The 13,891-nt window shown below is 45.9% G+C and overlaps 1 protein-coding gene across 1 annotated transcript in view; it reads left to right on the forward strand.

Annotated features, from left to right (window-relative positions):
- NRDC (nardilysin convertase) overlaps positions 1–13,891 on the forward strand; it is a 29,917-nt gene that overhangs the window by 15,571 nt on the left and 455 nt on the right. Inside the window, exons 15-30 of the mRNA XM_063343097.1 lie at positions 2,413–2,517; positions 2,765–2,888; positions 3,440–3,526; positions 4,109–4,228; positions 4,971–5,022; positions 6,131–6,281; positions 7,397–7,524; positions 7,887–8,049; positions 9,319–9,350; positions 9,654–9,792; positions 10,266–10,313; positions 10,693–10,745; positions 11,370–11,453; positions 13,004–13,094; positions 13,404–13,520; positions 13,762–13,851. Coding sequence (XP_063199167.1) covers positions 2,413–2,517; positions 2,765–2,888; positions 3,440–3,526; positions 4,109–4,228; positions 4,971–5,022; positions 6,131–6,281; positions 7,397–7,524; positions 7,887–8,049; positions 9,319–9,350; positions 9,654–9,792; positions 10,266–10,313; positions 10,693–10,745; positions 11,370–11,453; positions 13,004–13,094; positions 13,404–13,520; positions 13,762–13,851 — 1,584 coding nt within the window. The remainder of the gene's footprint in view (positions 1–2,412; positions 2,518–2,764; positions 2,889–3,439; positions 3,527–4,108; positions 4,229–4,970; positions 5,023–6,130; positions 6,282–7,396; positions 7,525–7,886; positions 8,050–9,318; positions 9,351–9,653; positions 9,793–10,265; positions 10,314–10,692; positions 10,746–11,369; positions 11,454–13,003; positions 13,095–13,403; positions 13,521–13,761; positions 13,852–13,891) is intronic.

Genomic DNA, 13,891 nt, shown 5'->3' on the forward strand with positions numbered 1-13,891 from the left:
TTTTAAAACATGTTTTCAAAGTTCTCTTCAACCAGAAATAGATTATGCACTTAATGAGGCTGTATTCTGCTGAAAGAATTTGTATTCTAGACAGAGAAATATTGTGACTTCTTCCTTAGCGGAATTAAATGTTACTTTTTTCATTCCCTAGCTGCTGGGTAGGCTCCCTTCCGGTTTTAATCATTAGGCGTGTGAAGTTCTGTGCCCATTAATAGCGCTCTGCAAATTGTTTGGGGCTTTTCAGTATTTTTGCCTAATTTCACTTTTTTTAAGCTGTTCTGGCACTGCTGATTTCTGGGAATAGAAAAGCAGAGTTGTGTGAAAAGGGTGGCCTGCTGGCGACCCGGCCTCACAAAGGCTTGGGTGCTACTGACCCCCTTGTCTGCTGTTGCAGCATTACGCAGTTAAATGTGCCGTTGTGTCAAGTCTGCCTTGGCTTACTGAAAGAGCAATTTGCAAAAATCTTACTTGTTTTTATTAAAGAAAAACAAGGGAACACAATGTAGATAATTTGAGAAGCCTCACTTCAGTGACTTTCTTACTGTATTTAGCCACGTTCTGTTTCTTACTAGGTAACGTGGTTTTTATGAATGGCACTAAAATGGCCTTTTGGGAAAAGAGATCCATGTGCTACATATATGGCTTGAAAGCATCGCTGCGGTTTGTTGGTTTCTTTAAGGTACACAGATGCAGGAAAGAGCTGGGGGGGGAAAATAGGAAATATTGAAAGTGGAGTTTTTTCTTTACAGATGCTCCCAAGTATTTTCAGACCCGCCAGTCTGCTGCGAGCATCAGGATGTTAGAAATGCCATTTTTAGCAAATCCTTGCATCTGTAGCTCTGCCTTCAAAATAGCTTATGGAAGGTAGAGAGTGTCTTGAGTGTCCTTTGAATAGCAGAAGTGGTATTTGCCAGTGGTGCAGACAGTAAGGACTGCTGCCAACAGCCCCGAGTGACGGATAACAGAGCGGTGGATTTCTTTGGTAGGAACAAGTTTACATTGATTTACGAGTACATTTTTTCAAATGCCGTCTGATGGGTTTTTTAGTGGAATACAACTTTTATGAATTTGTTAGCAAAGTTCAACATTACAAGATTACAGCAGACTGTCTTCTTCTAACAAAAGCTATCCCCAGAACAGCAGAGAAGAGCTAAAAACCTGTGAAGCGTTGCTATTTAGTGTATTGAACAGAACAGGAATGAATTCCTGTTGCCCTACATACAGTTTTATGATGCTGCCTTTAATCATTGCCAACAGAGGTTGCCCAGTTTGAAGTTGGACTTTTTCATTGAAGTGAAGCTATTTAGTCCTGAAAGGTTCTTATTTAGTCTTCTTGGTTCTTTTTAGTACTCCCAGCTAAGAATTTTATGTTCCCCAAGACTGTTACTGCTCTAATAGACACTGGACTTCCCAGTATGAAGCCGGGTGGGGATAGAAAACACCCGAGTTTACGCCAGGGAAATACCTACTGTTAAGGGTCCTGCCTTTTTGGCGGGTTGATTTTGAGTGGCCATTAGAGGTTACTGACAGCGCAGGGACTGGGCTCAGGAAGCAAGGAACAGAGGGAGGTGTGTGCTTCTGTGGCAGGGTTGTGCATCTCGGGGACGGCCGAGTGACTTACTCCTGATGGCAGGAGCTGGCGCATTGCCGTCCTAACGAGTAATGGTCACAGAGGCTTGCTTTTGGGATAAGCAGTTTTGTGCCCCAAGAGAGGTTTAATGTTTTCTTGGGTGTACAGTGTCTTTAAAAATTCTTATCGTGTTTTACACCACATTTATAAGACACGGATATGTTAAACTTGCCTCTTTTCAGGTGAACCGTGGTCTGTATCCGGACCCAGAATCTTTACAGTGTGATGCTGGCTGGTTCACAAAAACCCAAAAGCACTCGGCAAGAAGCTCCCCACTAGGCAGTCTTACGCTGTTAAAAGGCAATCTGTACTTTCATGTCTGAGTAGGAGAATCTCCTCACACGGTGCGTCATGGCAGAGAACCTGGGAAAGGAGCAGAGTCAGAGATACTCATGCAGCAGCAGCAGTTCCTTGGCTTGCTCTTCCCAGGTTCCAGATGACTTGAAATCTGGAATTGCAGGACTCTGCTTGTGTTCCCTGGAGGCAAGGAGTGTGTTCTGCTGGGTCTTTAACCTAGGAGGTTTAATGACTGTAAACTGCCTGCCCAAGGTTTCTTCTACAAAGGACGATGTGTTTGATATTTCAGGATTCTCAGGGGAGTCCTGCGCATTAGCTACGGTTATGAAATATATTTAGTTTAATAACTGAAACTAAATGCCGTAACAAGCACAGCGTGCAACTCCTGCTCAACATACCTGACCAGTCAAGCTCTTCTCAGAACAGAAAATGGATACGTTAGTTTTCTGATTATGTGAAAAATAGCTTGCTTTATTTGCTTACAGACAGATCCAGTTGACTATGTGGAAAGCCTGTGTGAGAACATGCAGTTGTTTCAGAAGGAGGATTTTCTGACGGGAGACCAGCTCTTGTTTGAATACAAGCCTGAGGTAAATATTCTTTCAACTCCGATTACGCTTTTTGATGTAAAGAAAATATGGGCATAGCGTATAATATAGACACCTATACAGGCATTTGTAATTAGGCGTAATACAGGCACAGGTTTTGTATTAACTGAAACGTGCTTTTTTCTATTCAGAAAGCAAATGTTCTTTTTTTGTGAGCTTGTTATGTCTTGTTCTTCCTGTGGTCAGACTGAGTTGCATTTGAACTTGAAGTATTGTCTTGAACTCGCAGGTCATTGCGGACGCCCTTAACCAGCTCCGTCCTCAGAAAGCCAACCTGGTTTTGCTGTCTGCTGCCAACGAAGGGCAGTGCCATCTAAAAGAGCGGTGGTTTGGAACCCAGTACAGCGTGGAAGGTAAAGCAACGGCAGAAACTGAGAGAACGTCTGATTGATGCAGTAGAGAGATTAAAAGGGTGAAACACAAAATGCAACCACAGGGAAGCAGAGAAATGAATCCTCAGTGCAAAACTGACCTCATCATTAGTCAAATACTCTGTCCTACTCAATAATTGTTCTTTGTTTGGTATCAGTTGATTCCCACTCCCTAGTTTACAATTGTTTGAGGAGGTGGGAATCCCGGCGAGCCCTCCAGCCCTTCGCCCGGTTGCCATTCAGATCCTGAACAGGGAAAAGAGCACAAACGATGAAGGACAGAGCGTGTTGGTAGCTGGATTACTAATGCAGACAGGCTTGATTTACTTTTTAAATAGGACTGCTTCGGTCCTGCACCAGGGGAGTTTGTGGGGAGGGATGTAGAAGGAGTCCCGATGAAGCAGGTGACATTAAGAAACTCCTACCGTACTGCAAATCTTCATGGAGACAGCTAAGAGACGAGACGACTGGTCTAGGAAACAGGATGGCGTTGCCTTCCTGTTGAACTAAATGCATTTCATGTTTTTTAATAGATATTGACAAGTACTGGAGTGATTTATGGGCCAGTGACTTTGAGTTAAATCAGGATTTACACCTTCCAGAAGAAAACAAATACATAGGTAAGGCACCAGAGCATGAGTGAAATCTTCCCCTGGTAATTTATTTGAGAATTTTCTGTGGTTTAGAAACAATCTTAATTGCCGTTTGCATATCAATCTGGTTTTGAAAATTCAAAAGTATGCGAGCTCTGTTCACATGAATTTTATTTACTGTTCTTTTATTTATAAGAACTGAGTTTTTCTAAGGTGTAAACTTGTAGATCATATACAGAGCAGGCCTCGCGCAATCGGTGAGAGTTAACACAGAGCTCTGGTCACCCTGGAAGAACAGTTTTATTTCCTTAATCCTGCTGGTTTTGAAAGCAACTAAATACCATCTGGCTTTGCTGCCAAAACCAAACGAAAATAAACCCGCAACTTGCGTCCTGGGTGGAATGCGGGACACTTCTGGGCCTCTGTTCTGCTGTGGAACTGAAAAATAAAAGTTCTTTGGGTCCCAGAAAGCGTTATCACGTGTAATTTAGCAAACTGGAAGGGGGGAAAATGAATTATGTTGATCATTTTGAAGACTTCTAATGTACGTAGTCTGGCTGTGTGAAACCCACTAACTTTTGGTTTTGGTGTGGTTTTTCCTTTCGTTAGCCACTGACTTCGCTTTGAAAGTTGCTGACTGCCCTGAGACAGAATATCCGGTCAAAACACTAAGCACACAACAAGGCTGTCTCTGGTACAGGAAGGATGATAAATTCAAAATCCCAAAAGGTAAATGCCTTAGGGCTTCCCGAAGAATAGGAACTCCTTGTTTTTACCAGCTGGAATTTATTGGAAGGCAAATAACCCGTGATAGTGTTCACCATTTACACTCAGTGCTTACTGTCGGCTCTTCCCTGGTTCTTTTGACGTGTTTATTAGCTACAATAAAAGAGAAGCAAGTAAAGTACCCTGCAGCAAAGAAACCCTGCTGCTACCTCAGGGTAAAAAGTGGAGTCACTGAAACGTACTGACTTCTGAATGTGTCTGGCTACGGACAGAACGTGGAGACAGAACGTGATACTGAGACAAGGGCTTGAAACTGAAGGAACACGTGAATTGGAAGAGACTGTAGTCGGCTCTACAGAAAGAGAAAGATACAGCCTGGATCTGAGACACGTGTGGAAAATATATTGCTGCTTTCAAGCAGAATGTCACAATTTTTAGTGTCTGTTAAACACATGTTTTGTGGCGTTTTCTTTTTTATTTGTATTTATATCGGTCACATCACGTCAGTTAGTATTCTGCAAAGCACAGTTTTGTAGTTTCTATCATTTGGTATTCTTAAGAGAAGTTTTTGGAGTGAAAAAGAGAAGACGTTGGATGATGACTTAATGTAAGCAAAAATATATTCTTCTGGCTGAATGACCATTTTCATTAGACTCAAATGAATAACCCAATGGAAATGTATTTGACTTTCGAAAGCTGTCACTTTTTATACAATTGTTCATTTAAGTTTCTCTTTCCTGACCAGGTTATGTTCGTTTCCATCTGATCTCTCCGTTGATACAGCAGTCTGCAGAGAAGTAAGGATTGTATTATTTGTACTTATCTTGCAGAGTACCTAAATTGCCATACCTAGTGAAAAACGACGAAGAGAGATTCATTTTAAACTGGAATAGAACGAGGCTTCCTTTTCTCACGTTCTTATGGGCTTCCCTTGTGGTTTTATCTGTAGTTCGGTGAGAGCGGGTCCACAGCGCGTCGTTACTGTAGCAAACAGATACGTAGGAGTTTCATGCTGTGTTATTCCCCAGTGCAAGTTTTGGAAAAATTAATGTAACAGCAGCAGCGCACATGCCAGAAGGATGCGCTTAGAGAAGGAGTCGCTCCTGAAAAGGGCCGTCCACAGTCATGTCCCGAACCGGCAAATTTGGGAGCCTGTAGGAGCAGGTGCAGAGACCCCGGGCAGCGTTTAGAAACCAGCTGTTGGTTAGACAGACCGCCAGGGTGTAGCTCTGCACATGCTGCCCTTCTGCTGGTCTGAGGCTGGCATTGCCGCGCGTAACAAATGCACTGGTGCTTTTCTGATGAGCCTGCTGAGACCCGCACAAGTGAGGTGTGGGGAAAGCCTTTATAAATCTGTTTCCATCAGGGCTTTGTTAGTTTGAACTTTGAATGGCAATCCAGGCAACAACAAAAATCAAAGCACGCACTGCCATTTCCACGTTGTGCAGCCTGATTGGCTGCGGCTTATTATTATTGTTGTTTTATCTTGATAGATAAATAATCATCTCATTACTCAAGGCTTCAGCATAACTGAGTCCATCCGTCCCCCATTCCTTTACGCAAAGTGTAATAATTCCATTTTCTGTGATTATTTGGTGTTTTGAGCATTGGCATCTTACAATGTGCATTCCCACCGCGAAGAAATCTTAAATTATGTGAAGCTGGAATCTTATTCATTGCAAAGAATACCTGAATGTTAAAATAATTGTTAAGTAGCGTCACGTGCTTTCTAGACAAAGGGAAACTTGCATTCTGTATTTCCAGGTTTGTCGAAAGTTTCTTTTTTAATCTCATTTTACTCAAGTATTCGTTTCTGTACCATCAAACTCGTTAGGCTGGATTTTCATCTTTCTTCTATTCCTTTTTTGAATTTCTTTTTAACCCTCTGCCCTTTTCTCCACCCAGCATAGTTTTGTTTGATACATTTGTGAACATCCTTTCCCACAACCTCGGTGAACCAGCGTACGAAGCCGACGTCGCTCAGCTGGAATACAAGCTAGTAGCTGGGGAGCATGGCTTAGTCATTCGAGTGAAAGGATTCAATCATAAACTACCTGTAAGTACTGCCGATCTTCTAAATACTTCTGCGCATCCTGCTCTTCAGGGTACGTGCTTTTTGTCCCGGCAGCCGGAGCCTAGCTGGCTGGAGCTTTGGGTGTTTAGATGGGGCATTTTAAATTGGAAAATTTTATGTCTCTGTTCAGATACAGCATAACGCAGCAAATGCTTTTTCCTGTGCTTACGTGTGTAAAGACGTAGTTTTATTCAGTTAAATAAGCTCAAATGACTGACCTTAAGCTGACTTAAGAGAAATCTTCCTTTAATTAATGACTGTATCTCCATTGAGACTTTAACAGCTTTTCCTTCAAAACCAGCCGAGTCTCCCCTGTCCCTTTGGAGTGTTAGAGCCCCACCATCTATAAGCTGAGGCCATTTGCACGCTGTCTGGAGAAGTACCTCTGAAAATAGGTTTTGTTTACAATTTGACTTTGGAAACAGAGCTTTGGAGATACATAAGCATTTTGGGTGCAGTTTTTCTTTGTTGGGTTGCCGAGAGCTTACCTTAGGAGGTAAGGTCGCCATTCTCTGAACGCCGGCCGTGTGAGACGTGGCGGGCACAAACAGAGAGGACGCAGCGGTCGAAGGGGAGAGAACCAAAAAGCGGCTTCCCTGCGCCTGCATTGCAAGAGCTTGAAAAGATGTCAGTCGTCTGTCGGGCTTATTCATGGGAGGTTTAATAGAAAAAGCCGGAGGTGCGAATAGCAAGGCCTGAATATTCTTTTTTAATCATGAACGTTGCTCTGTTGTGATGCTGTTGTGCTAGTCGGCTGTAAAAGGAAAAACTGGAATATCTAATGCAGAAATGTGGAGTTGCAGGCTAGGTTTGTTTCAGCAGAATTCAGAAAAGTCCTGTTGATTTGGGATATTGAGCTTATTTCATTAACTTTCTAAAAATGCAGTCCTTTTGAAACTGATTATAATTTGGTATTCGTGAGGAACATCTAACAGAATTAGGGACTGTGCTTTAGTTACCCAGCACATCTCTTATGCTGACCAAATAATGATGTTTTTTTAATTATTATTATATAGGATTAAATTTAAAGTGGGCCTTTAAAAAAAAAAAACAAACCCAGAAAACCCCCCACTGACTTAAACCTCTTTTCTTTACAGCTTCTATTTCAGCTCATCATTGATTACTTGTCTGACTTCAGCTTTACTCCAGCAGTTTTTGAAATGATAACAGAGCAGCTGAAGAAAACATACTTCAACATCCTCATCAAACCTGAGACTCTGGCCAAGTGAGTTCTGGGGGAGGGCAAAAAGTGGCTGCACCGTAAGCGTTGAGGTTGAGCTGAAGAGCTCCGGAATGGCTCTCTGTGCCGGTGGGGGCTTGTTCCAGGCGTAGCTTGTGGCTTAGAGAGCTCGAGCAGCTCTGCAACCAGCGTATCAAACCTCTGGGTCAGACTGGACATCCAGGTAGCCGCTGTTCTGAAGCGACCTGTGGCCAACAGCGGGTGCTGGGGGGGGGCAGGATCAGCCCACAGCCGGGCTCCCGGGGACCATCTTCCCGTCTCCAGAACAATCCCGAGCCAGAAATGGGATCTCTCACATTAAACAGCTCTTGAAAGCCTGTGGTTTTGTTTTCCTTCGTGCATTGCAGGGATGTGCGTCTCCTGATTTTAGAACACGGCAGGTGGTCCATGATAGATAAATACCAGACGCTGATGAACGGCCTTTCCATCGAGTCTCTCTCGTCCTTTGTCAAGGCTTTCAAAGCACAGCTCTTCGTAGAGGGTCTCGTACAGGGAAACTTCACGAGCAGAGTAAGTACAGCTTCAGCGGCTGGAACGCACTGAAACTCGATCTTAAAATGTGCTTTAACGCCGCTGCCGCAACTCCAGCACTCGCCTGGCAGCCGGCTGCCTCCTCCGCACTGGCAGTCTGGAGGCTCGCTGCTATGGGGCAGCTTCACCTCTGACGACTTGGTGTAATGCTTGTCCGGATACGCCACTGGGGAGCCCATAGTTGCCAATTTGAACAGAGGTGGGTTGGGTTTTTTTCAGGAATTTGGATTTAAACTGCAGAGAGGGGAAAATGTGGTAGAAATAGGCCTGTAACATGTTTCCCCTGTTGTCACCATTTTTTATATTGTTTGGTGTATCGATATATTTGATACTGAGAAATTGCCACAGTGATGCCACAGGAGTACATTTACCCTGGAAATTTGATTGCCTGCAAGGTTTGATCAAACCCACTGAGGTCCAGTGTCGTCTTCAGGCGTGTTAAACACCTGTGGTATTCGTCCAGGTCGTCTGCCCTGGGCCTGGGTCACGCGTAGTCCTGTCAGGCTTTTTAAAATAGGGTCGTGACGGGGCTCCGTGTATCCAGTGTCGGGGAGTGCCTGTGCGCGGCACGGCAGAGAAACCTGCTGCAATTATGATTTGCGACAAGAAGTTTGTCTTAGCTGGTGGTGTTTGTCCTCAAACTGTTTAAAGCTTCCTAAAGAAAACGTGCTGATGTCCTCTGGGGGGTCGGATTCGTGTAATGTCAGCTGTCCCCTCCTGAGCGGTGGAACAGGAGGTCTGAGAATCTAATCGTGATTTGCTGAGAACCTTCATTCAAAATGCTTTTACGGCTGCTGCCTCTGCGGGCTAAGCTCCGTTCACAGCGTGGCACATGCAGCCTGTAACTCCTACGGCAGTTTTACTGTTTCTCGTACTTCCTCCCTTTTCTTCCACTTCCCAAGAGTCTTCTTCCCAGAGCTCTCCCACTTCATGCCCAAGAGAGGAGCGTTTCTCCTCCTACGTGCGCCCTGTGCTGTTGGGATTGCTGACGCTATTTTTCTGGCTTCTGCTTTCTCCTTCTGGAGAAGTTACAGTGCAAGAAGCTGCCTGGAGACTCTGTTTGCTTTGCAGCCTGGTGCAGCGGGTGTCCGGAGGGACTTGGGATAAGGCGAGGGGTCAGGGACGTAGCTCACGACGGAGCTTGGCTGTTCTTTGCGCGGGGGGCGGCTTTCTCAAGCGATGTGTGGCTGTGAATTCGGGTAATAATTCTCTTCTAAACAAAACTTCTGTTTATGCTTTCTGTCCTAGGAAGCAAAGGATTTTCTGAATTACGTTGTTCAGTGAGTATCTCTTGACTCTCGCATCACTCATTACGTGGAAACTATAATCAAGTCAAGATTCTTTTCTGGAGGAAGGGGCCAGAGTGGGAGCGATGCAGAAATTCCCTTCTCCTCTCCTGGATGTGGTGCTGCCGGTGTTTGCGGGAGGTGACTGTTCGTCGTGGCAGCTCGAGCAGGACATGGTTCTGGTTTGGGGAAGGGGAAAATAATGTCAGAGCGAGTGTGTGAATGCCTGGGTGTTGTGTTGGGTTTGGGTAAGATGCGCGCAGGTGTTTGACACTTCGCTGTTTGTTCTCCCATCAGAAAGCTCCAGTTCGCTCCCCTGGTGCATCCCTGCCCCGTTCAGTTCCGGGTGGTGGATTTGCCAAACACGCATCTGCTCTGTAAGGTGAAAACTCTCAACAGAGGGGATGCCAACTCAGAAGTGACAGTCTATTACCAGGTAACGCGTCAGCTCGGTGTGTACTGGCCTTTCCCCTCTGGTACCTGCTGATGTTGTACCTATGTCCCAGCTTGAGAGCGCTCCCTGGACAGGGATGTTGCAGAGGGTGCACTGAAACCTCACGTGACACTCGCCCGGGCTGCGAGAGGCTGAACCCGGGTGGGCTCTCGCAGCGTATGGGCTTCCCTGAACCGGCAGCTTCCCCTCCCAGCCTGTGCGACCAGCTGGGTTTGTGCCTCGGCAATTTCCTGGTGTCCTCACCACTGATCTCATGGGCCTGGGCTGAGCCCCTCCCCGCTCTTCTGAACGCCGTATTCAGGCCCCCGCGGAAACCAAGAACTTGACGTTGCTGCTGTGAATTTTAATTTAGTGCCACAGTCCAGGCTGAGGTGTGTGCCACAACTGTCACCTTGGTCTGAACTATAGCATTTAACTCCATGAAATCACCCTAAAAATCTTCATTTTCTCTCTAGTCAGGTGCCAGGAACCTAAGGGAATATACCCTTATGGAGCTGCTTGTGGTAAGTCAGCGTTTGTGTCTCCTAATTCATCAAAGCCTCTTCCCTGAAAACAGCACTTGGAACTTAGATGGGGCCATGGGGCTAAATGGCACAAAGGGGACAGCAGGCATCTGTTGCTCACTCTGGTTAAACTCGTGAGTCTTTGGGACACTCACAAGTTTGTCCCCGGCTGCTGCAGCCATGGACACTGCGGAAGATGTTCTTTTAGCTACCGCCCCAGAAGCCTGAGCCCTCTCTGAATGGAGTGGGTGCAGTTGGAAAGGCGGCACTTCGGTTGCGTTCACGTGTTGTGATCACGTCTCTGTACGGAGCCCGAGGGTGGCTGCAGAGGAGCAGCGGGAGCATCGCTTCCCTGTAACGCGTTTGTGCTCGCTTTCAGATGCACATGGAGGAGCCTTGCTTCGACTTCCTGAGGACCAAGCAGACCCTGGGGTGAGTTCAGCGTGGAGGAGAACTCCCCCGCGCCTGCCTTTGCTGTTCCCTGGTATTTTTACTCTGGAAACCCTTCCAGCACAGTGGCGAATTCCTCAGTTACTGTAATGGAAACAGCAACACAAACACACCGAACCCAAGAGCAGCATCGATAACAAGCTGCAGCCAAATTGCTGAGTCCTGTAAGAATCCTATTACCAGTGTGTTAATTCGGAATTATCCAGCATCAGGTTTTTCCTTCTGCTTCCCAAATCAGCTCCCCATTGCCCAGGGCTGTTTTCACAGCGGCTCTGTGGTGCGTAGCAGCCTCCCTCGGAGACACCCTTCTACCTCAGGAAACTGGAACAAGCTTTTCACAGCTCTGGGTCTGTCACTCTGGTGAATTAGTTCGCAGGAACACACACACAGATGCTCTGCCAAGCTTAAAAGGATTCCCTCAAAATGAGAAAACACCCAAGTGCAGTGATATAGGAAATAAAGGAAAGACTATTGAGAATTTATATCTGAGATTTTTCTTTCTAAATACTACAACGCTATTTTGACTTGTGCCGTGTCTTGTAAATAAATGTTAAATTATGCTTGTGGAATGACTTAACTGTTGTCCCCCCCCCTTTTTTTTTTAAGCTACCACGTATACCCTACCTGCAGGAATACTTCTGGGATTCTTGGCTTCTCGGTCACGGTAGCAACCCAGGCAACGAAATACAAGTAAGTGTGTGCTCTGTGGTCACTGTTGGTCACTACTCCCAGCGTCGGGCCGCGGGAGTCACCCCGGCGCTGCCAGCACCCATTTCTGGTGACGTTACTGCACCGTGGCCACCCCGTGCTCCCGACAGAGGCTCGGGCAGCCGGGCCTGGCTGATGCGGACCAGCTTGGCTGGAGGAGGTGTCCCGCTGGTCTCCCATCCTGGGGCTGGAGCGATCAGCCGGCCCGTCCTCCCTGTGCTTCGCTGTGCGAAGCAGCTCTGTAAATGGCAGCTGTGGCTGCTGTGGTTTAAGTAAGAAGGACTTCAGCACAGGAAGGTTGTGGCTGCTGGTTGTAGACAGGTCAGGCTTAACGAGGTGGCTGTTGTTAAGGCCGAGGACCTTGCGTGTGTTGAGGCACTGAGCAGCTGAGCCTCATGGGGTATCGTGAGGTGTCAAACTGGGACCGTGTTCACGTGTCATATTGTGTGTAATTTACACAACGCCCAGCTGAAGAATTAGTGCTGAGAGCATTTTACTAATCTTGTACTTTTGGGTTAGATGAGGTCGCAGCTGACTTCACTTCGCTTTTGCTGGAGCTTTCGCTGCACCTGCTCGCAGTTCAGCGCTCACACCTGTTTCAGGCCACCGAGGGTTGGGGTTTTGTTCTATGCGGGGAGTTACGCCCAAAGGCAATGTCAAAAGCAAGCACTCCTGGCCTCAGCTTGTGACACTGCTGACAGTTGCGACAATAGCGACTAAAAAACACCACCTAAATAAGGCAATAGCCTTAAGCTTCTTAAAACTGCAGCAGTCCTGACTTGAATAGGGAGAAGTAATCCAAAGACTAAGGAAAATATCCCACTGCCCTTTTGAAGCTGTTCTGCCAGGAGAGCTCAGTCCCTCACCAAGTAAATCCTGTATCGCTGCTCCTCTGGCTCAGTTTCAGCCGACAGAACAATATTCTGGTTTTGTTCTGGGGCTCACTACAGGTACGTGACCTGCCAAAGTTGAAGGGGTATATGAAAAATACGCAACTTATGAAAAACAGTACTGTGTCAGTGAAAGTTTAATTAGCACAGAGTAGGGCTGCCTCTAATTCTTATGTTTGGTTGGCGCTTCCACCGCTGAGGACTGTGCCATCTGTGAAGGTGTTCATGTTTCAGAAACCTCACAAGCCGTCACATCCCGTTATTTTTCTTTCTTTTTTGTCTGCATGCCGTGGACGAGCCCTGTTTGTGCGCAGGGCTGCTGGCGGGGCTCCCCATGCAGCACGTGCTGCTGTAGGGGACAGCACAGCGCGGATCCCCGACAGCGTCACAGCAGCGACGCTGCTTATCTGAAGTCCCTGTGTTTGAACAAGACTCAACAGAGCTAAAAATCAGAGCGCTGGGTTTCTTCCCTGACCCCAAGGAAGACAGAAAAAAGATGGTGTTCACAGAAGTGTGAGCTTTTCAGGGGAGGAGGGAAGCGAGCTGTCCCAAACATTCCCACGTTCTGCTACTTTACCCCACAGTATTGTGTTTTTTTTTTTTCTTTTTCCTGCCTGATTTAATTGTTTAATTCTCTTTTAGTTCTGAATTGGTTGACAAGAAAATAGAGGAGTTTCTTTCTTGCTTTGAAGAGAAAATCAAGCATTTAACTGAAGATGCTTTTAGCACCCAGGTAAAACTTCCTCTCGAAAAACTCTTCCTTGAACTGCTAAATGACACCTAAACTGGAGGATTTAGTTACACCGTTGGGCATATTTCTGAGGGTTTCTGGACAAAGGACTCACTTTTAAATCCTGCCTCTTACTCTGTTGTGCAGTTACTCTCTGAACACTTGCTCTCTGGCCAGTTACAGTTATGTTTGAAAGTGATGAACTACTTTGTTAATGTAACTTGGGTTTTCTTTCAACTCCAGTGAATATGATGGTAAATTAAGGTCGTTTAAACCCTTTGAAAGTAATTGTTTTGTCTTTTCCAAACGTAGGTTACAGCTTTGATAAAACTTAAAGAATGTGAAGACTCCCATCTTGGAGAAGAAGTCGACCGGAACTGGAATGAAGTGGTGACACAGCAGTATCTCTTTGACAGACTTGCCCGGGAGGTTGGTGGCCCCGCGGTGTTGTTAAGCGATGCCACGTGGAACACTCACACCTCGCTTCTTGCAGCAGTTTTAAATGCAAAGCATAAATAGGAGGATTTACGCTACTAGTGACACAGATTCTAAAACTACATGCTATTTTAAAAAGGTTCTTTTATCTAGTGGGACATAGGGAAACAATTTTTATGTTTAAAATGACGGGAATCACCACTTGCTACTTAAACCTCTTTCCTGTGGGTTGCAGATTGAAGCTCTGAAGTCTGTTACAAAAGCTGACCTGGTCACCTGGTTCCAAGCTCACAGAAGCAACAAGAAGAAGGTGCTCAGCGTACACGTGAGTGTTTGCCAGCTCCATGTTCCCAGCTTCCAAAATG

This window comes from Chroicocephalus ridibundus, chromosome 8 (genome assembly GCF_963924245.1).
Source record: "Chroicocephalus ridibundus chromosome 8, bChrRid1.1, whole genome shotgun sequence".
Classification (NCBI taxonomy): Eukaryota; Metazoa; Chordata; class Aves; order Charadriiformes; family Laridae; genus Chroicocephalus; species Chroicocephalus ridibundus.